The 24200-nt window shown below is 40.0% G+C and overlaps 1 protein-coding gene across 4 annotated transcripts in view; it reads left to right on the top strand.

Moving 5' to 3' along the window:
- The window catches only part of mfge8b (milk fat globule EGF and factor V/VIII domain containing b), a 22976-nt gene extending 3783 nt beyond the window's left edge, over positions 1-19193 (top strand). The window contains exons 2-11 of one of the 4 annotated variants that reach the window (XM_005731470.2): positions 5177-5299; positions 5493-5624; positions 6267-6299; positions 11547-11660; positions 12590-12771; positions 13058-13213; positions 13538-13682; positions 15384-15568; positions 15659-15814; positions 16402-19193. In XM_005731470.2, the coding sequence (XP_005731527.1) occupies positions 5177-5299; positions 5493-5624; positions 6267-6299; positions 11547-11660; positions 12590-12771; positions 13058-13213; positions 13538-13682; positions 15384-15568; positions 15659-15814; positions 16402-16545 (1370 nt within the window). In that variant the 3' untranslated portion in view covers positions 16546-19193. Of the gene's footprint in view, positions 1-5176; positions 5300-5492; positions 5625-6266; positions 6300-11546; positions 11661-12589; positions 12772-13057; positions 13214-13537; positions 13683-15365; positions 15569-15658; positions 15815-16401 lie in introns of all 4 variants that reach the window. The other 3 variants (XM_013910424.1, XM_005731471.2, XM_005731472.2) reach the window with 3 other exon arrangements.
- The last annotated feature ends 5007 nt before the right edge of the window (positions 19194-24200 follow it).

Genomic DNA, 24200 nt, shown 5'->3' with positions numbered 1-24200 from the left:
TTTTTTTAAATTCCATATGAATTTTGAATAGCTTCCTTAATCAATGTTTCATAACAATATGGAATATCATCTAATTCGGGACACGTTATTAGTGTCTGTCGCCCCACTTTCCAATCTGCCATGCTGAATATTTTACACGCTGTCTTTTGTGCATTCAGCACTGGAGCCAAGTAGAAAATTGATGGGATTTGCATCCAAGATCAGGAGTTGTTTATACAAACTTTTTGTATTCATATGGTCGGAGAAAAGAACGCCAAATTATTGACGGTATTGCCACAAAGGTTACATCTCCAATGAGTAATCCAGTTAAAACTGTTGTTACTATGGAGTTATTATCTCTATTTCAGCTGTAGTCAGCTACAGACGAGCGTGTTGTTTTGTTGATGGTGCATGACTCGTGTGTGCCTGTGTGTTTGAGTGTGTATTTTTAGCGGCTGGCCTTCGTTGTTGTTTTCTTGGGAGCAGTAGCAGATGGCTGTGCTCTAGAATAGCAAATGCAGATTACAGAAACCTCACCTGCAGCTGGAGTCCCGCTGATTCTTAATATTGAAAAGGCTTGGGTTATCACAGGACCTTCTTTGGGCAGCCATAACACATCCACTTCCTGTGTGTTTAGGTTTCCCCTGCTTGCTCCTTGAGCACTCAGTACTACAGGAATTTTTATTATAGTTCAGCACATCCTTAACTGTTTTAACAAGGGTTGGACGTGTGTGTGTGTGTGTGTGTGTTTGGACATGATGTAAGCTTTTCTCCTTCTGGTACACTGAGTTCCCACACTCGCCTGCCAGCCTGTATGACCTGGCATGCCAGTGTGTGGACGTCAGAGCAGCGTACAGCATGTTTGCTGTTTTCAAACCCCAGGACCTTTTCAGTCCAGTTGTTAAGACCAACACCATTAGCCATTTCTGAGTCCAAATGGTCCTCCAATTCCCAATAGAAAATGAGCACTGAGACGCCATTGAAAGTTTAAAAAATGGTCTGAATTCTTTTCGCTCCATTAGAACAATCAGCGTAGCTGTTCTCCTAGGTGTTATAGTAAACTAAACCAAGGCTTGCTAGGTTTAGTGGCATGAGACGTTAACCGTAAATGAACCAGTTAGTTAACGTGTAAAGATGATTGTATTTAAATCTGTTTTTTGTAGATTTGTATGATATTTGAAGGTGAGCCTGTTTTTGATGTAAAGGTTAAGTTGTTTTTTTTGTTTTTTTTTTAAGTACAGCACTTATATAACTTTGCATGTAAACAAAGCCAGAAAACGAAATACTAGTAACATTTGGAGGGTTCTCAATAGAACTACATGTTGAGGGTCCACAGTGGACGAGTGCTTATGGCATATGGCAAGAACACAAAAAACAAAACAAAAAACCCCACAGAGAACGCCTGAGATCCATGACATGATCTCATGTTAATATGTTGCTGCATGGTTTGGTGTTAGCATGATATCCACAGTGAAACATTGACAGCATCATGTTGAAATGCTGTGAGCCTCACACAGTCGAGGAGATGCCTGGGTCCAGAAATGAGGTTGTTATATCGTCAGTAACACACTGGTATCAGTGCTTTGCTGCATTCTGTCCTGCACTAAAAGAACTTCTCATGTCCGCTTCTTTTTTCTGTTCTGTTTTTCTGTTCTCACCATGCATATCAACAGTATGGAGACATTGCCTTTGAGATTATTGACTTCCAAACCCCTGACCTCTGACAGGTCTCGCTCATTCTTTGCACTTAACATACAGCTGATGAGACTAATCACCCCTCAGACCACAGTCAAGTTACTTCCATATGGCTGCAGATAGCTCCTGTTTTGAATACATTTAATAAGGTAATTCCTTAATGTCTTTTTAACCTGTCTAAGTGTATTATGTTTTGTGCACCACTGTTTTTTTTTTTCTCCAAGTCTCCTTTGAAACTCAGGGGTAATTTGGATGAAAGAAACTTTTTGCCCTTGGCTATGTGTATTTTGTGCACAGCAAATGGCATGCTCTGTGCAGTCCCCACAAATGATTACGTTTGGAATACAAATGGATCGGACATCAGTGCGGAGGCCAGAGTTTTATGTTACCTCAAGAAGACAGAGGAGTCATTTGAGGACATTAGGAATGTGGTGGACAAACTGAGGACACTTAATGAGTCCTCAGTTGGTGGACAAACTGAGGACTCATTAAGTGTCCTCAGTTTGTCCACCACATTCCTAATGTCCTCAAATGACTCCTCTGTCTTCTTCCTCATTCAAGGTGCACATTAAATGCAGTAAGTCCAAAAAGTCCCTTGTTGTGGAGCCTACTCATCCTTGTTAAGTGCTCATCTTCTTTCCAGTCTATCCATCTGAATTGTATTGTGATCAGAGGGTACAGAGGATTGACTGAGATTGCTGGTTAACTGTAAAGGTTCCTCCTTCTGTGATGTGGGAAATATCTGTTGGTCCCCCCCCCAAGTAAACACAACACTTATCACAGACGCTCATACCAAAGCCAACTCCCTGTTTGGACCTCAATCTAGGGCTGGGGCATCATGGGAAAGGCACAGACAGTGACTCATAAAAAGTGAGAGAAACAATGCCCTGTGGAATTGGGTTTTCCAGCCAAACATCACTCCACATACCTTCCTGATCTGTCACTGTGGTTTAGATTTAGTGGGGCACCATGTTGGGTACTTGTAGAAGTGGTGTACTTTTTTGTTTTTTCACTGCATTAATAACTGTAGCAAATATTATGCATCTATATCTGTACTCTTGTAGTACAGAAAACATTTACTTAAACATATTTTTAAGATTTAAGTATCTTGGAAGAGTATAACAGAGCTTGGGGTTCATGTGGTTGCATTTGCACAGCATATAACAATATGTTATATAACTGGTTAAGTTCAGAGCCATGACTTGTTTGCTTTGTGACTCTTCAATTTCATTATACTTAAAATGAATAGGTGTGAACAACAAAAGTTTCACTCATTTCACTCATCAGTAAAGTGACTTTTAATGACAATGGTGTCATTGTAGGGATTTTTTCAGGTTGGGTCACTGCCTCTTTGCGGACCACATTAACTTGATGCGTCATTAATTTCATTTCCTCAATACACCCAGGCAGATTTTCAGCTGAATAAGTCAAATCATACCACAAACAGACAGATAAAATGCCGATTGTTGCAAACTTTATTTGATTTTTTTGTAAACATATTTTGTTATTCATTTTTATCTGTTGGGTTTCCAGAGGAAGGGAGGATGTGTTCCTTCCCAAAGATAAACAGGCAGCAACTTTGTTTGATAAGGATTTGTTAGTGCTGCCAGGCAGGCCTGTTTCCTAAGAATCCCACGAGATGTGAAAGCACTCAAGGGCTGTGACACTGGATGCAGCACAGATAACCCGGGATATTCGTGGGCTGGGCACTTCATGGATAAACAGTCAAACAGGATGTTTGTAAAATGGATCTGATTCTTGCAATTCCCTCAGTGCTGTTTGCTGGTAATAACAAATGAGGTCCATATTGTCATAAGTGACTATGCAATACTCAGACTACACAATATTCATTTGTGCACGTTGAAGAGTAGTGCTTCCGACGTTGGCTAGAGTTTGCACTGAATAAGTTACTCTGTGTTTTGTTTTTGTTTTTAAGAACAACTAAGGATGTGTGTGATCACATTAGAAGCATGCGGCCTTGCGCATTAAATTTAGTCTCTCCAAAATACCATTTTTAGCTATGGCCCTGTGGCCTATGATAATTATACCCTCAGCATAGCTAAAATGCAGTTCTTTAACTTTATATTAGAAGGCGGGGAAAAATATTTATTTCCTCCACCAAAACACAGGGTCAGAACTCCTTTCTTAGCCTGTATGGCAGACTCTGTGGTGATTAAACCACTAGTTTGTCCCAAGGGGTCCAACCTCAGTTTCCTTAACAATTATCTAAATGATGATAAAGTGTTTGCTTAAAAAGGCATCTCTGTCATCTTGGGTGTTATAAGACGCTAAATCATTGACTTCCTCTGTATTATTCGAAGTGTCAAAATAGCTATATAGAGTTGTCATTTTTTAAAGTTGATTTCCAAAATACTATGTATTAATTTGCAGAAAATTGTCATTACATGTGGTTTGTTATTTAAACCCTATAAAGGGCTGATGGCTGTGTGAGATGCTTTCTCGCTAAGTTTGCTTTAGGAGGAGGAAAAAGCGCTTTGATAGAGCATGCAGGAAGTAAAATACCCATTTGCTCATTGTTAATTCACTGTACTTTTTTCACTGGTGTAATTCCCAAATAGACGTAACACATAGTTTGAATTAGAGGCGTCCCTTTTTTGTTGGACTAAAACTCTGCGAGTGAATCAGACCTGATTCAGTCATGATGCTCTTAAAACACCACAACAAACCCTCTGTTTCTTTTTTCCCCCTCCGCCGAACACTAACTGACATGATTTCCCTCATGCCCAGAGAGCAGCCAGATTGTCAGGTCCAGGCTTGGCAGCAGTTACACTCTGGTAGAAGCATCCAGTGTTTGTGTGGTGTTTACAGTGTAGTGATGGCTTACTCAGCTTTTTAAAACCCTCACTTCCAGCCTGCAGCATGGTGTTTACTCTTCAGAAACACAATATGGGAATAGAATGGAAATATGATAACAGAACAACATCATTTTAGTTGTTTAATTGTTGTTACACTCTTACTGAATGGCTTCAGACTATAGTTGTAATGCTAAAAAATGAGCAAAAATTTAATATTAGTAAAAACATGTATAGTGGCTCCATAGTGTGGTGGTTTGCACATACACCTAACAGTGAAGGATCCCTGTTGTAAGGAAGACGAGACCAAAAAATCCAATTGGGGTTGTGTCAGGAAGGCATCTGTTATTAAAAATATGTTAACATATGGAGCTACTCCTTTGTGAAAAAGGGATAGCTTCTTCATTGTAAAGGCGCATAAAGCCAATGCTAAACCTGCCTACTGTATGTGAGCATATTTTCTGTCCTGAAATATTCTCCTGGAGATATCAGATGTTTGCTGAGGGGAAAAAGTAAACTGTCAAGCATTTATAAATGTGAAATGAAGCAAATAAACCACTGCTGGCTTCATTAAAAAAAATCTAATTCAATTTCCCCACTAGAAGAACGTACTTTTTTATCAGTTCTTGTGCAGAGTAGTTTATTTTAAATGTAGTACTCAACTTGCCACCGTTCCACTCTGTATGCAGGTGATTTCTGTGAGGTGAACGTGTGCACTAATGGTGGGACCTGTGTGACCGGGGCAGGGTCTCCATTCATCTGCATCTGTCCTGATGGCTTCTCTGGAGAAACCTGCAATGAGACTGAGTCTGGTATGTTATGCCTCTGCAGGATGACTGATTCACAGTTTACTGCTTAGTTTTTCCTTAAACATTTTCTGGCATACCCCACTTCAGAAGCCCAAGTTTAATTTTGTTAAATCAAGGTTAAACCCCTTTCATTAAAAAATTACATAGAACACTGCTTAAACCCTGTTAAACTTGGCTCTTTTTTCAATACCCAAAGGACCTTGCAACCCCAATCCATGTAAGAATGATGCCATCTGTGAGGTGACGGGCCACTCCCGCCGAGGTGATGTCTTCAGCGAGTATGTCTGCAAATGCCAGCCAGGCTTTGATGGAGTTCACTGCCAGAACAGTAAGTTTGTGCTCCCTCTTGACTGTTGTAGGTTGCAAATATAAAATACTGGCAGGCTTTTTGTGGGCCTTGTAGAGCTGCTGTAGTGTAATAACTCTACTTAATGAAGGCCAACTATGAATGAAAATTGAAAAAAAATGGATGTTGGAAGAGTTTTTTTGACTTCTACTGATGCTTACTTGTGGAGAAAATTGTAATAAGCAGACCTAAGTCTCAGTGTTGCCACTGTGCTACTATTGTGTGTGTGTTTGTTTGTTTGTTTGTTTTTTACCAGCAGTACATACTTTGCCATGCCATTAACTGGCACGTGTAATGACGTCCACATTGATCAGTGTAATGTGATACGCTAACATGGAGACAGCTGCTGTGAGTACTGGCCACCAGACCGACAGTTGTCATCCTTTTTCAGACGTCACTCAGACCAGGTTGCTTTAAACAGGGTCAGCCTGAAAGAGTCGAAACAAGGATGGGAACGTGCTGCGCTCCTGCAGCTGCCTCCACCCCTGCACACACAGACAGATGGTTACTGTTTGCAGGAGAAGGCAGCAGAGTGACAGTTACCACACGTGCTCAAAGAGCTCATTTGCAAGTCAGACCTTCAAAGTGTATTTTTGTGTGAACCTGTGTGCTTTTCTGTCCTAGGTGTCCAAGGTGCAGATTTAAATTCAAAGAAAGGTAACAGTGAAAACAGGAGTGTTTGCTGCACTTTTATCTCTTTTCCTTCTTGGATCCAACTTCTCTCTGTTCGCTCTGGCTGCATGTGGAGGCTGAGGAATTTGGCTACATTCACAGATACACTTATAGACAAGGAACCGCTGAGTTCAGCATTATCTCTAACTCAGCACAAATAGTCCTTTATGAATCAAGGCCAACCACAAAAACAGCAGTGATATCATTTTAGCATTAGATCCACCACCCTGATGGGATGGGTCTTGTTATACTAAAACATTTGCTCAGATATCAGTGAAGCTGTGCATCATTCCCGCTGAGTCAATTAGGTTGCTTCCAAGTTCTCATCTATTTTAATTTACAGTCCCCAGAGTGTATTTAAGTTCAAGACATTCTTTTTTTCATTTAAGAAACCATAGCCAAGGAATCTGTTTCTGTTTTCTTTTCCCCTCAAAAACCACAAATCACAGCTCATCAAAATCTATACATTCACAAGTCATTTGGCAGTTAATGTTAGCTAAGCTGCCAGAGTATGAGCCCTCCATGGGGCAGGCATTTACACTAATTAGATGGTGCCTCAGGGATAATGAGGAGTGGAATTTATTTGACCATGTCTGTTTGAGAGCCCCCCTGAGGACTGCTGGGTCATAAAGGTCCCCCTCATTTTACAGCTTCTGATGACTTGTTTGACAGTTTAAGTGCTCTAAAATATGTCTGTGTGTGTGGGCAAGGAGTAACTACCATGGCAGCCAGCTCCTATGGTTTGTGTGAAGCAAAAGGAGTCTGGAAGAAGAAAACCGGTGACTGTGGTGAACCCAGGGATGTAGTGTAGTTAAACATTTAGCCAACATTCTCACATTCACTTCACACTTGCACATTCAGACAGAAATATGAGGCCAGAACTTCAGAAAAATAAAATATTCAGAAATGTGAGGCTGTATAGGATTGGTAATGCATGGGAGTCTGTGATTGGAGTGATGGTGCTAATCAGAAAGCAGTCAAGCTCAAAGCCTGACAAGCAGGTGTCAGCAAACTGGAAGCCAGATGTAGGAGATGATGTTCGCACACAAACTACTGCATGGAAAAAAAATACTATAAATAGAAACAGAAAAGAAGTGGAAGATTGGCTGATCGGGGAATGGGGGGTACAAAATGGCACCATTCAACTCCACTTCAAGATTCGCAGCCTAAAATTCTTTTGAGAAACACATCAAAGGAACAAGAAATCTACTGGAAAACAGCTTAATCACGTGTGGGCTGCACATCCCACATGAACAGCCGCACGCAGCTCATGATCTCATGTACAGACTGTTTAGCATACACTTACACACACACACACACATGGTTTATCCCTCGTGCCAGTCTAGCCAACAGAAAGTGGCGGTCCATGCTGAGTGCTAGCAACGTCAGCGCTGCTTCTGTTGCCGGGTGAAAAAGCGAACATGGAGGCGGAACAGTGAATTAAGTCTGCCCTCCTTACAATGTCACACTCACTACTCAGGTCTGACTGCAGCAGTTCTGATTGTCCTATCAAATTGGCCTAAAAGCCTTTATGGGTTGTACAGAATTTGTGTGTGTGTGTGTGTGTGTGTGTGTGTGTGTGTGTGTGGTGGCGGGGAGGGGATGGGGGGTTATAGAGATGCAGAGAGAGAGAGAGAGAAGGATGTTGAATGCTTTTCACTTCAGACCGAAGCAGATTAATGCAAACAGTACGGGAAAGAGTCTTTTTCTTCTTACAGTCTTTAAATCCCACATTTCCGAACAGTTATTCCGACTTCTTGGAAATCAGTGCGGAGGCCAGAAAAGGGTGTGTCTATGAGTGTTCTGATCTCTCATTTGTTTTGGGAGAGTTTTCAACTCCTCCCAGGATGTGGTGGTGCGGACAGTCTGGGACACATGCCCCCTGTGGAATACAGGGTGTGTGTTTCATGTGTGTTTGTGCCGTCGTGAACTCTGTTGTGCCTGGCATATATTTTTTTGGTTCTCTACAGTCTGCATTTAAGAAACCCTGTTGACCTAATAGGAACTCAAAGCAGCTTATGTGGAATCACTACATGATCTTAAGAATCACGACACAGCTGTCAGGTGTTTTGATAAGAGGCTGAAGCCTCACAGGTAAAAAACAAACAGACTAGTAAAGGTGGGTAGTCACAATTAACCATAGAGGTTGCTTCCATGAAAATAAAGACATTACAACTTGGATGGATGAAGTGAAGTAAAATTATGTATTTTTTTTATATTAGTTCTTGACATTAAGTTATTTTTAAAGTAAAAGGAATTTGTCAAAAGTAAAACATTCTCCGTCCACTAAATAAGTATACATATTTGAGTAATATTTAAAATTTTATTAAGCGAGTTGGCTTTAAAAAAAACTAGACTTATGGCATTCACCCATGAAGTTATGATAGATTAGAGGAGCCTGCTGTGTTTTTATTTGAAATTGTAGTGAGTCGAGTGGCTTTGCCCAAGATCCTCAAGAAAGTACACCAACCACATTTGTGTAAATATGTAAATATAATGTGGTGTTTAACTTTAGATTACTTCTATCTTTAGAAGGGTTTTGCAGGGAACCTTGAAATCCGTCAAACTTCCCCTTCTCTTTTCTTTTTTCTTTTAAGCCACAAGGACATGAAGTCATGAATAATGAATACATCATACAAGAGTGTGGAGATGCAGTAATATAGATAGTAAAATGTTTCACTATAGAAGCTTTGGTGTTATGGTGGGACAGACTGTTATAGGCTGTGCTATAACAGTCTGTTCAGTTCACAGCACACAGAAAATAACACATTTCAGCCTTTTTTTTAAATTTAATAATGCCACTGGGGTTAAGAGCAGCTCTTGGTTACTGTACCATGGCAACAGTATGAGAAGTGATTAAAATATGTAATCTTGTCACTTCATGTTGGCTTTAGTTTGAATAAATGACTTTGTTCCTGTTTAATAGTTGTGCTAAATTTTATAAAAATAATAAGGTCGAACGTTGCTAGCATTTATACTGAGTTTAGCAGTTTCATATAAATAAGTTTCAGAAGGTTCTTAAGTAACGTCCTTGGTGTGTTGCTACTCTTTGTCTTTGTGGAGAAGGGTTTCTGTTTTGTTGTAAAATCACATCAATCGTTTAGTTTCAGAGCTCACTTTGAGAACCTTGTAAGGTCTAGTCTCACACTGTGAGATATGGAGAACACGACACTTTTAAAAGAGTAACTCCAAAGCAGGTTTGGACTGTCAGATGCAAGCTGGCACCTCATCCCACTCTGCTGCAGCACAGATCCAGGATGCAGACAGCTTTGGTGATCACCACAAGCGCTGCCAGCGGACCTTGGCTGTGCTTCGATCAGGGTCAGATTTCAAACAAGCCACGTGAGATCTCTATTGGTTTTCGCTTCATGCTGAGACAGATATTGACACTCTAAATATTGTGGTAGTGTGCCGTTTCCCTTAAACGTGATAGGGTTTGTTGGATCCCAGCCATAGAGAGCTGGCCTGTTTAGCTACCACGCACTCGTCCCACTAAAATCTATATGTACAAACAGTTAGCTGATACTGGGATGCTACTACGCACAGAACAGGCAGTATTGTTTTTCTTTTAGTCGTGCAGGTCATACATTTTGCAACATTTCCCTTGCCTGTTTTCTCCCTCTCTTCTTTCCTCCCCCTTTTATCAGATGGATGGATAAATGGATTAGCGCCTGGATCTGACAAGGCTGTGTGGTCCTCCTGGTCCTCAATCCTCTTACAGGAGGAGGGCCACCAGCTGACGCTCCTCAGAACTTGACAAGAGTTTGTCTTACTAATGTTGTCTGGTTTGTTTTCTTTGAAACCTCACAGATCATCTCACTTATTTGTGACAAGAACTCAGTTTGTCCCCACAAAGCCTCTCGCCCCAGAAAACAGCTGTCTGATTTTAAATAAGTTTTAAAGTAAATAAAAATGGAAGATTGACCTTTAACTTTTGACTGTTTCTACCCATGAATTAGCAAAGTGCAAGTATTCATACACCATGTGCTACATTCATCCTACACATTTTATTTTATTTTCCTTTTTTCTGTTTCTGTAGTTTCGAATGTTCTAACGATCCAGTGCATGTAAAAAAAAATAAAACAATAATAATAATAATAAAAACAATTATGCTGTAATAAATTGTTATAGTAAAATGTAAAAGTGCTCTGATACAGGAAATACCAGCATGCCTGGATATAGACAGAGGTAGCTGCTAACATTTTTTTTTCACAACAACAAAGTGATCTAAGAGGCTATTTGCAACATGCGTTTAAAATATTCAGCTGCTAAAATAGTCAGTTTTATGTGATGAGCTCCCCGAGCTAGAAGTGTCACAGCTGTGGACCTCATTATCCAGAGTTTGCGGATGCACATTTCAAAATGACTATATTCCTCCTGTGACGTTTGAAAATGAATGTTTGGACACAGAGCTATTTATAGAGAGAGCATGTGGGCAGGAAGATGCTGCTGTGTGTGCATGTTTGTTGGTTAGAAACATTACATCAATGTGCTGAGTTGTTTGCGTGCATTTCCCTGCGTAATAACAAGCACTCAGGATTAAAGCTTTAGAGATTTGGTCTGAAATTCTGCTTTTTGTGTGCAGTCATCTGTACAACCAGCATCATTTGTGCCTTGGTCCTGAATGTGGTCAATATAGAGTGCCTTCAGTGCCGGTTTAGTCACACTGACAGTTGTGGTGGGTGAGATGAAAAGGAGTTTAGTCCCATTTTCATTCTGCTGATTTGTCCCCCTCTCTGTGCTACAGTTTTTAAGTGGGACACATAATGTTTGTAAGGGTACCATCAAGAGGTGATGCAAAGAATTACAGCAAAATGAACACATTCAAGGCACTGAAATGATTCTCCAGAAGATCATCTATTCTACTTTGAGCATCCAGAAATGGAGTCAGAGATTTCTTATAATGACACATTTACTTCTGGGAGATTTGTTTTATAATCTACACCTAAAACACACGATCTCATGTGCAGTAGTCTCTTTGATGTCAAATATATCTGTCAAGTTTGCATTTTCTGACCTAGGACTAAGCTCGTCTCACTAACCTCTCTACAGCTCCAGTTCTGCTGGCACAGCATGAGGTGACCTTACTGTAAATCAGATGATTGAATATTGAACTCTGTTTCTCAAGCATGATATGCAGCTCACTCACACTTCTAACCATAATCTGCTTTTAAACTTACCTATAGTTGACCTGTCCTGTAACAACACTGACTGTGATTTATCTCCCTGTAGATGTAAATGACTGCGCTGGACAGCCATGTGAGAATGGCGGTACCTGCAGAGACCTGGATGGAGATTTCAAATGCCACTGCCCTTCCCCTTATGTAGGAAAACACTGCCAACTTCGTAAGTGTCAGACAAGCACTTGGTATGACAAAATGCTTTGAGGGATAAATAGCTAAAAAACAAAGACATTTTTTAGATGGCAATAAAAAAACTCCATATCTTCTTAGCTTTAATATTGCTAATGTAACAGAAGCACTGTGATTAAAGGAAGTGCACGACACTAAAGAGGATAGGGGATGGTGGCCAAGCTGCTGGGGTTTTATGATGATCAATGCTCAACATAAAGATGGTCTGTTCAAAATGCGAAATCAATGCTTTGTTCAATTAGGCTGATTCAGTGCTCTGCATCCCTAATGATTTTATGGTTCAGGCTAGTAAAAGTTATGCATACACATCACGTGTGTGAGACCAGATACTGACTTTTTACATGCCTCTCCATTGGTGACCGTCAGATGCAGAATTTTGGGGGGAGTTCTTCATCCCTTGAGCCAATTCTTCTGAATATGATACTTGAGAAATGTGTTGTTGGTACTGATTTGATACAGACATTCACTTGGACTTAATAAATAAATAATAAACTAATTTCAGTTTTGTTGTCAAAGAAAACACAATTTTGGTTATAAGTGAAGAATTAAAAAGCAACAGCAGAAAATCTTCTATAGAGCCTCTAGCTGCCAATTACATTACCAACACAGACATGTCACCTATATAAATTAGGTTGATTACTAGTACAGGTGGATGCAGCGGTTGTGAAGGAGTTGAATCAGCAGGTAGCCACGCAGGGCAGCAGCACTGCTGACATATCAGACCCCAAGACTGGTATGATACTGGGGAGTGAGGCGTAGTAAAAGTAAAACTATCTCATAGGCTTCGCACCACGTGAAGAACGTGAAGACTGCATTGTGACATAATGTTTATTCAGCTCCATATCTCAGAAACAGAAATGAAATGGAAGTAAACTTTAACCTAACTCCAGGCTCTTTCTTCAGGCTGTATTTCTCTTCTCGGCATGGAGGGAGGGGGCATTGCCGAGTCACAGATCTCAGCCTCATCAGTCCGCTACAGCCTACTGGGCCTGCAGCGCTGGGGCTCTGAGCTTGCCCGCCTCCACAACAAGGGACTGGTTAATGCCTGGAGTGCTGCCGCACATGACAAGAACCCATGGATACAAGTGAGAATAGTTATACAGTAGATTATGAGTGTAACGCAGGCAGTTAGAAAACTGACCATGTAGACTGACAATAATAAATAAAGGCTGGTGAGAAATTAGGGTCTGGAATCATCGAGATTTAGAACAAATGCATTTCAATCATAAACTTTTAACATATTCTCACAGTATGCAGAGCTTTTTGTTTGGACTGCTTCATTTTACCTCTTATGTTTTTGATATTTTGAAAACTATTTGATTTAAAGGGAAGGGAGACTCATCTTACCGTCATCCATTTCTACATTTCCAGATCAACATGCAAAGAAAGATGCGCTTCACAGGAATTGTGACACAGGGCGCCAGTCGCATGGGCACAGCTGAGTTTATCAAGGCCTTCAAGGTGGCCTCCAGCCTGGACGGCAGGACATACACCATGTACAGAACAGATGGACAGAGAAAAGACTATGTAAGGCAACAGAAGAATAAAACACACAGTATTCTAGTTGAAAAGTCTGGTTTCCATTGCTTTATGTTAGAATTGCAGTAACTGTTCCAAACAAGACAGATTCCACAGTGATAAAAGACTTTCCTTTACAAATAAATAATATATCACACACCACACAGATAAATCTGGTAATACTCTACGGTTACTATAATGCCACACTTTTGACTGCATCAGCTTGAAAGCAGAAGTTTATTCAAGCTAGGTCACAAAGCTACTAACAATGGTTGCTAACACTCACCTGATGGTGCAGTTGACACAGTTTGCTTGCTCCCACCTCTCTCCTAGATTTTTGTGGGGAACATGGACAATGACGGCACCAAGACTAACATTTTTGACCCCCCGATCATTGCCCAGTACATCCGCATCATTCCCGTTGTGTGTCGTAAGGCTTGCACTCTGCGCATGGAGCTGGTGGGCTGTGAACTCAACGGTAAATTCACAAAGAAAACGTCCGCTGTACACATGCCGCGCACACATGTTAGGTTCTCAGTTTATTGAGGTTTGTTAGTGACTGAAAGAAGCTTTTTAACATGCAGGCTTAATGTGGGAGGAAGTTTTCAGGAAGGGAAATCCAACAGCCTTTTTTCTGCTGGCATTTATCTCCTATGTTTTGTCACTAATTATTTCAGTTTTGCATTGAGCGGTTAATTATGATCAAACGATGTCATGCGCAGGGTAATACTGTTTGCCAGCTCTGAACGCAGCTGTGTGCTGTCTGAGTCTAAGATGTTCCCTAAAGAATTTATTAAAACCATATGATTATATATACCGCAACATATTGGATGCTAATTGGTAAAAGACTCATCATATTCATCGTCCCAATGTTGTCACCCCAGGAGGCTGATGTAATATGTGGTTCTTTGAAGTCTTCTGTATTTCAGTAGAAGCATATTCATCTTTCTTTTCCTTTTATCATTATCATGTAGTTCCTTCAGTCTTGCTGGCCTCGTTGCACTGTCAGACATCTGTTTCTCTTTGTTGTCTCTTATCAGTGTGTGTTCTTCTTCCACTGAACTTCAGTTTCTGCATGATTCCACAGTTGTGTAACACGAGATCCCGACCAGCATGTGTTTTTGGTTTAATCACTTTACAACATACTAATACTTTCACATTGACTTTAATGCGAAATGCTCATTACCTAATCTAGCACTGTTTGTTTTACATTCACTGACTTGCTTCAACGCTGTTGAGTGAATCAGCTCAACTGTAAAGATGCTGTTTTAATATTCAGCTGCTTGTGCTAAATATTTTTCATGCAGCTTTGACCCCTGTTCATTTAACATGCATGCTCAGCTGTTCCACTAACCCATCACTCATTAAAAGTCTGTTACAGCCTTTAAATATTACACTGAGCTCCACGCATTTTTCTTTTTTTTTAAGGTCTTTATTCTGCACATGTAAAATTACATAAAGTAAGAATACTGTGGACCTCCAGTCACTGTAAAACCTAATGTTCTCCTCATCCAGTGGGTGTTTGTCAGCCTCAGGTGTGATTGGGTAAGAGCAGAGACGTTATAGAACAAAGAAAAGTAGAAATCTTTGGGCCCAGCAAAACCAAAAAACTAATAAGCCATTCATCTTGTTGCATGCTCAGAGTTGAAGCTCATGTAATTTTAAACTGCGGGTTGGTGGGCATAACTAATAGTATTCATAATGAAGATGAAGGAAAGTGTATGTAGTGGTTTTTTTTTAGCTTGCTTTATCCTTGGTGTGAACAAACATGGCAGTGCTCTGGTGAGCTGAGCCAGGCACTCCAAGTATATGATTTTATGTCCCCATGAAATTAAAACATTCATTTAGACAAAAGCCCAATGTTGTTAGCCTAAAATGGCAGCTAAATAGCAAGACTGTCTTGTAGAAGAAATGTAGTTGGTCTAAGGGTTAGGTCAATACATTATGAAATATAAATGATTCCAGCCAGCCGCAACAAAGAGTTGAGAAACACCCACATTTTGTCCTTGCTCATTTGTCTGTCGCTTTGCATCACTGGCTGGCCTTGGGCTGCTTCCTCTCCGTCCTCTGTCTATCATGCTTTCTTTCTTTCTCTTTCTTTCCATTCCTCTTTTCTCTCTTTCCTTTGTCTCTTCTTCTCTGCCTGGTCTCACCTCCACAGTGTATTCAAACGCTTCAGGTTGTTCAGAGCCAATGGGCATGAAGTCCAGATTGGTGTCTGATCGCCAGATTACAGCCTCCAGCACCTTCCGCACCTGGGGCATTGAGGCCTTCACCTGGCACCCTCACTACGCCCGGCTGGACAAACAGGGCAAGACCAACGCCTGGACTGCTGCTACCAACAACCGGTCTGAGTGGATACAGGTGGGAGAAGACTGGCCAGAGTTGCACACTGGTTTTTATTTAATGCATTCTACTCATGTAAAGGTTCTTTTCTTTTGTCTATGACCTCAGGTTGACCTTCAGTCTACCAAGAGGATCACAGGAATCATCACACAGGGAGCCAAAGACTTTGGCTCTGTCCAGTTTGTCACAGCCTTCAAAGTCGCCCACAGTGATGATGGACAGTTGTGGACCATAGTTAAGGACGAGACCACAAAGACAGACAAGGTCGGTCCAACAGCACAGGGGAACAAAATGAATTTAAATGTTCTTCTAATTACTGAGTAAAACTTAACACACCTAGACTGGCCACAACATTAAAACCATCTGCCCAATCTTGTGTACCTTCCAGTCATGGTACCCAAACAGCTCTTACTTTAACCGTGTGTTTTTTGTAATCGGTAAATAATTAAATAAAGCAAAAAACTGAATAACAACGAAATCTGTATCTGATGTACTTGTCTGCATCTGGAGCCAGTTATGCTGTCACTGGGACTGATTAGTCTTCTGTGTGTATTCATTTCCATTACATCCAAAAAATCAATTGATCTGCAGATGCAGGCAGTATATGGCCAGATTAGGTCACACTGAGGCGTGGCTCTGATTTAATCAATAAAACATTTATGACTTTATGATCTCATTTTGAATTTTGTGTTTTATGTTGACAATGGTTTTAGATCCCATGTTCCTTTTTTACTTTTGCAACTAAAATATCTTAATGGATCTTAATAACTTTACACAGTAAATTAAGGCGGTTTTACTGTTGCAACAACATGTGAAACTGTTGTGTTAATTAATCACTTTCTTCTCTTCAGATTTTCCCAGGCAACAGCGACAACAACGTTCACAAAAAGAACATCTTTGAGCCGCCGTTCTACGCCCGATATGTCCGCATCCTGCCGTGGGAGTGGCATGACCACATCACCCTGCGAATGGAGCTTCTGGGCTGTGACGAGTAGCGTTGTCCCCCCCCCCCCTACCTCCTCTTCTCTACCTCCTTCCCCTCTCTTTGCTTTCCTCCCTTCCCTCTTAATTCCCTCCTTTCTTTCTCCCTGTTGAGCCACACCTGCACTGCCTTGCTCTCAGCCCTAGAGGGCAGCAAACACCAGAGTAGCACACCATGACCTAAACCCTGGCTGGCCGGAGGTGGGAGTTGTTGCCCCTAACCAGTGTTACCAGAAGTCCACGTGTGCCCTCTGTTTTTGTTTCCTGAACTGATCATTCATCTTTTCCACCTGAACCAAATCTGGGATCTTTTCAGGAAGCAGATCTATGGACAGATATGATCCAATCTATTGGCAAAATATAAATAAAATTATTGTGTCCCTAATCCCCGTGTTTGAGGTCAGGGGTAACGCGACTGCTGCTGTACCAGTTGGTGCTACCTGGACTCTGATCTTAAATCTGTTCTTTGTGGAACATGGAACCTCCGAGACCCACAGCTGGTGATGTATATATGCTCCATTAAAACAGCTTGCACATGTCCTTTAAATGAACCCTTGAGCTCCCCTGAAGAAACACAGAATATATATTATCTTTTGAAGTTACACTGAGGGTTATGGACAAAACTTAATCTGAACATAATATCTAATAATTAATATATGATTAACATATTGGCAAATAACCAGATTTTTTAAAATGTATTTTTATTTGAAAAAACGACCAAATTTACTCACAACAAACTAAAAGCTTGTAATATTTTATTTTGCTTGGCAAAAAAAAAAAATGTGAGACTGGAAATCTCAAGGTCAGTCTTAGAGTAGTACTAGTCTTTCTCACCAGTGGTTTAAAGAGTTAAATTCTTGGTTTGTTACCTTTTGTTCCTTTTCAGGGCTGCTTTAAGATGTTTAATATCTATTTAATATCTAGTTCCAAGCTTTAGTATAGCAGCCACTAACAGAATAGTGTTCCTTTTTTGTACAAGAGTAAATTCTTGACCTGGATGCTTCAAATAAAGATGCAATCCACACATATTTTTTTGCCAGCACATCCTCAGGTTGTTGTTGTATTTATAAAAATCTAGTATATGGTGCACTGGTGCTGACACACAGAACAGAAAGAGGAATCAAATGTGTTTAAGTCTCCATCATTACAAACCTATAGAGTCACTTCGCTTGTGATCTAAAATACCTGAGGAGACATCCGGGATCAGATATTTTAAACAAAAGACAGCAGGTTTAAGATAATTAAGAGGTAATTAATATATGAAAGACAAAAACAACACTTTTTTCTTTATTTGCAAATCGTTCAAACACATGCTGCAGTCATTAGAGGGGATAAAATTTTTCAAAACATTTAAGATCACTCAGAAAATGTTTTTTGTTTTTTTACAGTTATTGCAGTCTTTCATGTGTTATTAGCTATAGCATATATATTTTACTTTTATAAAGTCACATTTGTGTTCTGGTTATAAAAGTCTCAGATCTGGACCCCCTACTCAACTTATGTTTTACTGAAATAACAGTATTAAATCTGTAAATATATGTATTACCAGATGCAAGCCTAAAACTAAACGGATGTCGTCTCAGGTCAAGGTAGATCTGCTCCAAATGTACAGCAAATGCTACTGAACACTCCTCTTTCACTCACTCACTCGGCCCTGCTTCTAGTCGTGTTCACACAGTTTCACTTTTTTATGGCACTTTTATGTTCGTGTTTTGAAAGTATTAAAAACCAAAAAAAAAACTGTGCTGTGCATTGAAGAACAAACATAGATTTTGCTGTTATGTGTAGAGGTAAGCAGCAGAGAAATCAAGTTTGCAGTTCAGTGTCTGTTGGATTAAACTGAGTTTTGAAAGTGGTGTGTGTGCGTGTGTAGGGGGGAAGGGGTTTGGGTTTAACATTCATATACGCAGTACGTTTGTACTGGGATCTGCCTGGATTGGTAGACGCTAATGTTTGCAGCAGATCATTTACTTTGGGTCCAGCATTATGCCTCCAGTTCAAAGCTGCAGCCCTGCTGATAAGATACCAAATTAAAGCTGATTTTAACGCTTCCACTGGACATGACACAAGCCTCCATATCATCAGCTTTCTGCCACCCTGTCACAGTATTCTAAACCTTTCCACCCCATGAATTATGAATTATGGGCTTGTGCAATATTATACTGTGTTAGTTTTGATGACAATAAATATTAATTCAGGATCCCTAAAAAATGCATGAGGGGACAGCAGTGCCACTGAGAGGTCGCGGATAGATGTCGGTGTCAAACACTGTACAGTATTTATTATCGGCGCAGATGATTCCAGGCAGCAGGCAGCCCTCTTATCCACGTCTGCATGCGTTTTATTGGTTAATAGTTGCTCAGTTTAAGTTTCCACTTTACTGGTGACATTTTTTCTAGATAGTCATCAGCATTGAAGTTATAGATATCTTGTTCCCCTGTTCTGGCCTTTTTTCTGATTGATCAAAAAGAAACTGATGATATTGATGTGTTTTATGTATTATGAGTTACTGACTGTTGACCTTTGAATTTTGGCTGGTTTTGAAGCTTTAAAAAAAAAAAAAAAAAATTATTATTCCAGTCTTGTGTTTCTAAGAGGACCTTGTGTTTGGCCTTTGTATCTTTTAAAATGAACGAATAAATAAAGAAAACTGAAAAACTGTCATGGTGAATTGACTGGGGGCTACTTGACTGTTACAGCAGCAACCTTTAAATCTGTCTTTGGGTGGCAGACTTAGGTTATATTATGCTGAATTAATTGGACCTGTTTTCCATTTAAAAAGGTGGCAGATCAAAAGATGAGGAGCGTGGAGGGTTGTTTTTGCCTGTTTAGCATTTAAACACCCCAAGGGTCTTTCTTTTTACCACTCTGCCTGTTTAAATGTATCGTCACCCAAAGAGGGCATGTCTTCTTTTCTCATTACAGCCTGTGAAGGTCACTCCCAAGTAGGGAAATCCCTCTAAGGTTTGACCCACATAATTGCAATCATATGAAAATACATTCACATGGTGACACGGTGGCGGTTAAATTCTTGTCGGTTTGGGCTTTTTTTTGCTAGAACTGAACAAACAAAAGGTAAATGTTGTGGAAAATTACTCCAGCAAAACCTTCAGATGATTGTTGTTGTGAACTACTCCTATATAATAAAATTTAGCTGAATACTATGTTTTTTGTGCTTAACCAGTCAATTCTGGCTAATTGTGTAAAAAAAGCAGTAAATCCAGTTACGACCAGCCCTCCCAAGTAAACCAGCTGTTTTCCCTCTGGTCTTGCTGGCAGCTTTGGTGTGAGTTGAGAACCTGTCTCTTTGTTGTTGTTTTTTGCCACATATATATATACTTTGTTATACACAAACATTTTTATCGGAGGGAATACTTTGCTTTTACAAGTTATTTCTTACTTATTAACCTTTAGAGTACTTTCAAAATCCCTACGTTGATCCTATGTTTTTTTTTAATCAGTGAGATTAATGTCTTTGTCAGGAAAGACCTGAGAACAAAAATGAGTCACAAAAACACAAACAACAGACAAAGAAATGCGGAACAGAGTAAACAATGTGTTAATAAATGCAGTTGAAAGAATGATAAAAACATGAGATGATTAAGCCTATACGTGGGGGCTAAATCTCCAATTCAAGGGCAGTTTGAAGTTGTTGACATTTGAAGGTGCGTGGTATATGAAACCAGTTTTAATGAGTTTAAACTTAAATGAAAGAAGAACTTAATGTGGTTTGAAGACATTATCACAGGGGCTTTCTTGACACAGCATATTTCCACCACCGCTGAAAACCACACTATAAATAAATTGCATTTAACTGGATGCCAATAGGCTTTCTGTTATTTTCTTGAGAACATTAAATATTATATTTCAAGTTGATTATTAATAGGAGAGCTGTGTCATGCTTTTTTTGTTTTCTCCCAAGATGGGCTCAGTTTCAAAGGTTTATCAGTTAAAAGTAGGGCCATCCCCACCTCTTTAATCTTTCTGGAACTGTTTCATAATTTTATGAGTAATTCAAAAACAAACAAACAAAGAGAATCCTGAGAGAAGGAATGAATAGCAGGTTTTTCCAACCTGTTATCAAACCTTTTCATGAACCTTATGAACTCTGAATCAAAGTCTACTGTGAACAAAAATGCCTGGGTATTTGTATGACTCAGCAAGAGTAACAACATTTAATTGTAGGATGCTCAGAATTTGTGGCAGATGTGGAAAATTCCATGTGCTTGATCTTTTCTAGTCTGGGATAAAAGAGTGCTAATTGTATTTAAAAGTATTTTAAAATTGTGAAAAAAGTGCTAATCTCCCCTCTGTTTTCAATCCACCCGATACACTCCAAAACCACTTTAGGTTTGTGATTTTCTCCTGTGTGGCAGTGTGGATCTTCATCATGGAAGAACAGCACAGTCTACAGATATTTCAGTAATACTGACAATTTTTAATGAATAAGTTATTTTGATTGCTTGTGCCCGATGTACATTTAATTTTTAACAACGAAAATTGATACTGAGAAAAATGGCAGAACTAATGATATAACTTATGGTACTTAGGAGCAAGCTGAAATTAGTTAAGAAAATTAGTTAGGAAAAACCCAGGAGCCACCAAGGCTCGAGCTTGCCATGAACAGAAAACATCTCGAATGCCATTGTCATTGTCCAGACTAAAGTGACTTTTACATCACTACTGACTGAGTCGGTGCTGACCAAGACTCCTCCAAAATCAACACCTTTTTGCTTTTCAGCTCCCCACATGAACAAGCCAAATGCCTTCAGGAGAAGAACAAATATCTAGGTGATTGGCCACAATGACAAGAGGTATCTTTGGAGGAGTAAAACGGTGAAACTTTCAAATTTAAGAAGACTGCATCAGCTGTACCAGCATGGTGGTGGTAGCATGATGGTCATCACTGGACAAAGTGGATGGAATAGTGTAGACGGACTGTCTCCAAATTCCTCAACAACAGCTAGACAGTTGAAATTTGCACACAGTTGGGTGTTCCAACTCAATGGTCCCAAACACATATCAAATCTAGTTTTGGAATGCAGGCTAATGATAAAATTCTGGAATGGCCCTAAGTGGAATAAGCCCAGACCTCAACCCTACTGAAAACTCTTGGTTTTGCTTGAAAACCAGGTCCATGACAGTTCAAGGTCAAGAAAAGTCAAGAGAAGTGGTCAAATATCCAGACAGTATTGTGGCAGATGGTTGTTGATGGGTACCAAATCAGCTGGTCAATGTGAAACTTGGTAACGGGCCTTTAACCAAATATTCCTGAAGGTGCATTTATATATTTGAACCATCATTGAACAAAACATCTTAATTGCTGAAGTGACAGTGAAGCGATAATTCCATGTGTGATGATATCCTTTATTAATGTGATCCTATTTTTTTTAAGATGGTCTTTTCTAAAATCACCTGCATTTCTTGTTGTTGTCTTGATTATCCCCTTAGTATTAGAAAACATCATACATCCTCATTATCATGGTCATAAAACACAAGATCCTCTACACCTGAAAGTCCATTGTCCTGATGCATGGTCAATCACGGAGATAAAGAAATCCCAAAAAGTCGATTCTGTTCATCAGGAAACGCTACGTCCAGATGAACAGAATCAACTTTTTAGGAATGAAAGTAAATTATATCTTCCTGAGTTGTCTTGGAAAATACAAGCACTTAGCAGCTTCCCCATCAGCATCTGTGCTGCCACTTCCCTCTGTTTGGTTTCCTGGTATGAAAAGCTGAGTGTGGCATCGGGCCAAAGCTGGTAGGAAACTGGAGGCACCGCATTTGGTTTGAAGAGGAAGGATCCACTCCTGGAAAACAACAGCTATTTTAAATCAGGTCTGTAACAACACAGACAACTTCTCTGGGAGTGTTATCTATAAAGAGTGGAAAAGCTTTGTTGTTTCTTCTAAAATAAATCTTAGAAGGTATTTATTTGGCATGTGATGAAGGGCTTTTATACAGGGATGTTCCCCTTATTTTGGCATTTTATGTTTAATTGGCGCTGATTTTGCATTTGTGTGTATAAAAACATAAGAAATTGTAGTGTTTATTTGTTATTGCCGTTCATTTTATCCTCTATCTATTAATTAAGTTGGAAACTCACTTTAAGCCCTGCGCTTCAGTCTCCTGTCAGACCTTTTACTGAAGCCTTCGTCTCTAATCACTACAGTCACACTGAAACCGTCTCTCACACACGTCTCTTGTGACTAACGGTCCCTTTCTGTGAGTAGTCACTGTTAATGACAGTGCGTGACTGCTCATACTGACACCATCATCTCCTTGGCTCTTCCATCGAACACCACAAACTTAAACCCACACAGCCGTCCTTTTCTCTTTCATGTTGTTTCCCGGAGCTCTGGGTCCAAGCTTTGCTCACCTCTGGGCCTGAATGTTGATGCCTTGCTGAAATTATACCCCAGAAAAAGCCTCAGTCTCCCAGCATTTCACAGGGGCTGATGGCATTTGGGGCCCCAGGCTAAAACCTTTCATCTTTTTTTTTTTTAAGGAAGAGCACTGTTTTGGTTTCTTCAAACACACTGAGATAATGACTTAGAGACACATAGAACGAGGGGAAACGTCTGTCACGCTGGCTGAGAGTGGGGGCTGCATGAGCTAGCATGACACTGAGGAGAGGTTTGCTGGATTGTAGGAGCTTATTGATGACTGTTCGGACTGCTGCTAAAAACTGAAGGAGCTTCGATTTAATTTGGGAGCTAAGTAAGTTTATTGCTTAACACGAATCCAGAAATGTCATTCTGAGAAAATACTGAGCCTGGATCTCAAAACACTTATCTGGAAACACCACTGGAGCTGCTTTTGGGTGCCAGTGTTAGTCAGTTTCATTCTGTGTTTTTTGGTCCAGACTGAAAGAATCCCAACAATTGCAAGTATGTATGTTCACGCTCTATAAAAGATGAATGACTCTTGCTCAACATGAGTTGTTGTGTGAGATGTTGTAACATCGTTGACAGAGTATACCGTGGCATTGTTTGCACATTTTGTAGTAGCTTTCACAATCCCTTTAAGGTCACCTTATTTAATGTCATATATTTGTGGGTGGTCTTTGTCCTTCAAGCTTGTGCCCTCTACCTGAGGCTTATTAACATCTGCTTGCTTGCTGTCATTCAGTTCATGTTTGTGTGCTGTTCCTTGAAGCAGCCCACTGTGGAGCCTCACAGATGAGGTAGAAATTCACTTTTTGTTATTGCACACTATAAAACGGCAGTCCCAATAAAGAAACCGATCCCCGCTTTTGAGCCCAAGATAAATATTTACGTTGAAACCAGAGTATATTTCTGATGGTAATGAACATAGTGAAGGCAATGGTAGAAAAATCAGGAGGGTGCGAGCTTGAAATAAGTACAAAAAAGCCCTATTATAGGGGGGAACATACAAATATGAAAAACCTGTGAAAATTTAGAAAAAAACAGCATTTCATGACATTGGGCAATAATGTGAATGTAACGTGAGTAATAACATAACTGTCTCAAATACAACAAGCAGTAGTTTGGTTTGTGGCTGGAAAGAAGGGAGGAGGAGGAGGAACAGGATGAGGGTTTACTGGCATGTGGGCAAACCACAACTGATGAAATGTTCCTGGTGATCCGGATCTGGGATTTCTGCCATTAGATGATTATCAGCCATGACTGTGATATTATTGCAG

This window comes from Pundamilia nyererei, unplaced genomic scaffold (assembly GCF_000239375.1).
Source record: "Pundamilia nyererei isolate P.nyererei 1_Seehausen unplaced genomic scaffold, PunNye1.0 scaffold00043, whole genome shotgun sequence".
Classification (NCBI taxonomy): Eukaryota; Metazoa; Chordata; class Actinopteri; order Cichliformes; family Cichlidae; genus Pundamilia; species Pundamilia nyererei.
The sequence above is the reverse complement of the archived record's forward strand: the minus strand, read 5'-3'. Positions and strand labels throughout refer to the sequence as shown.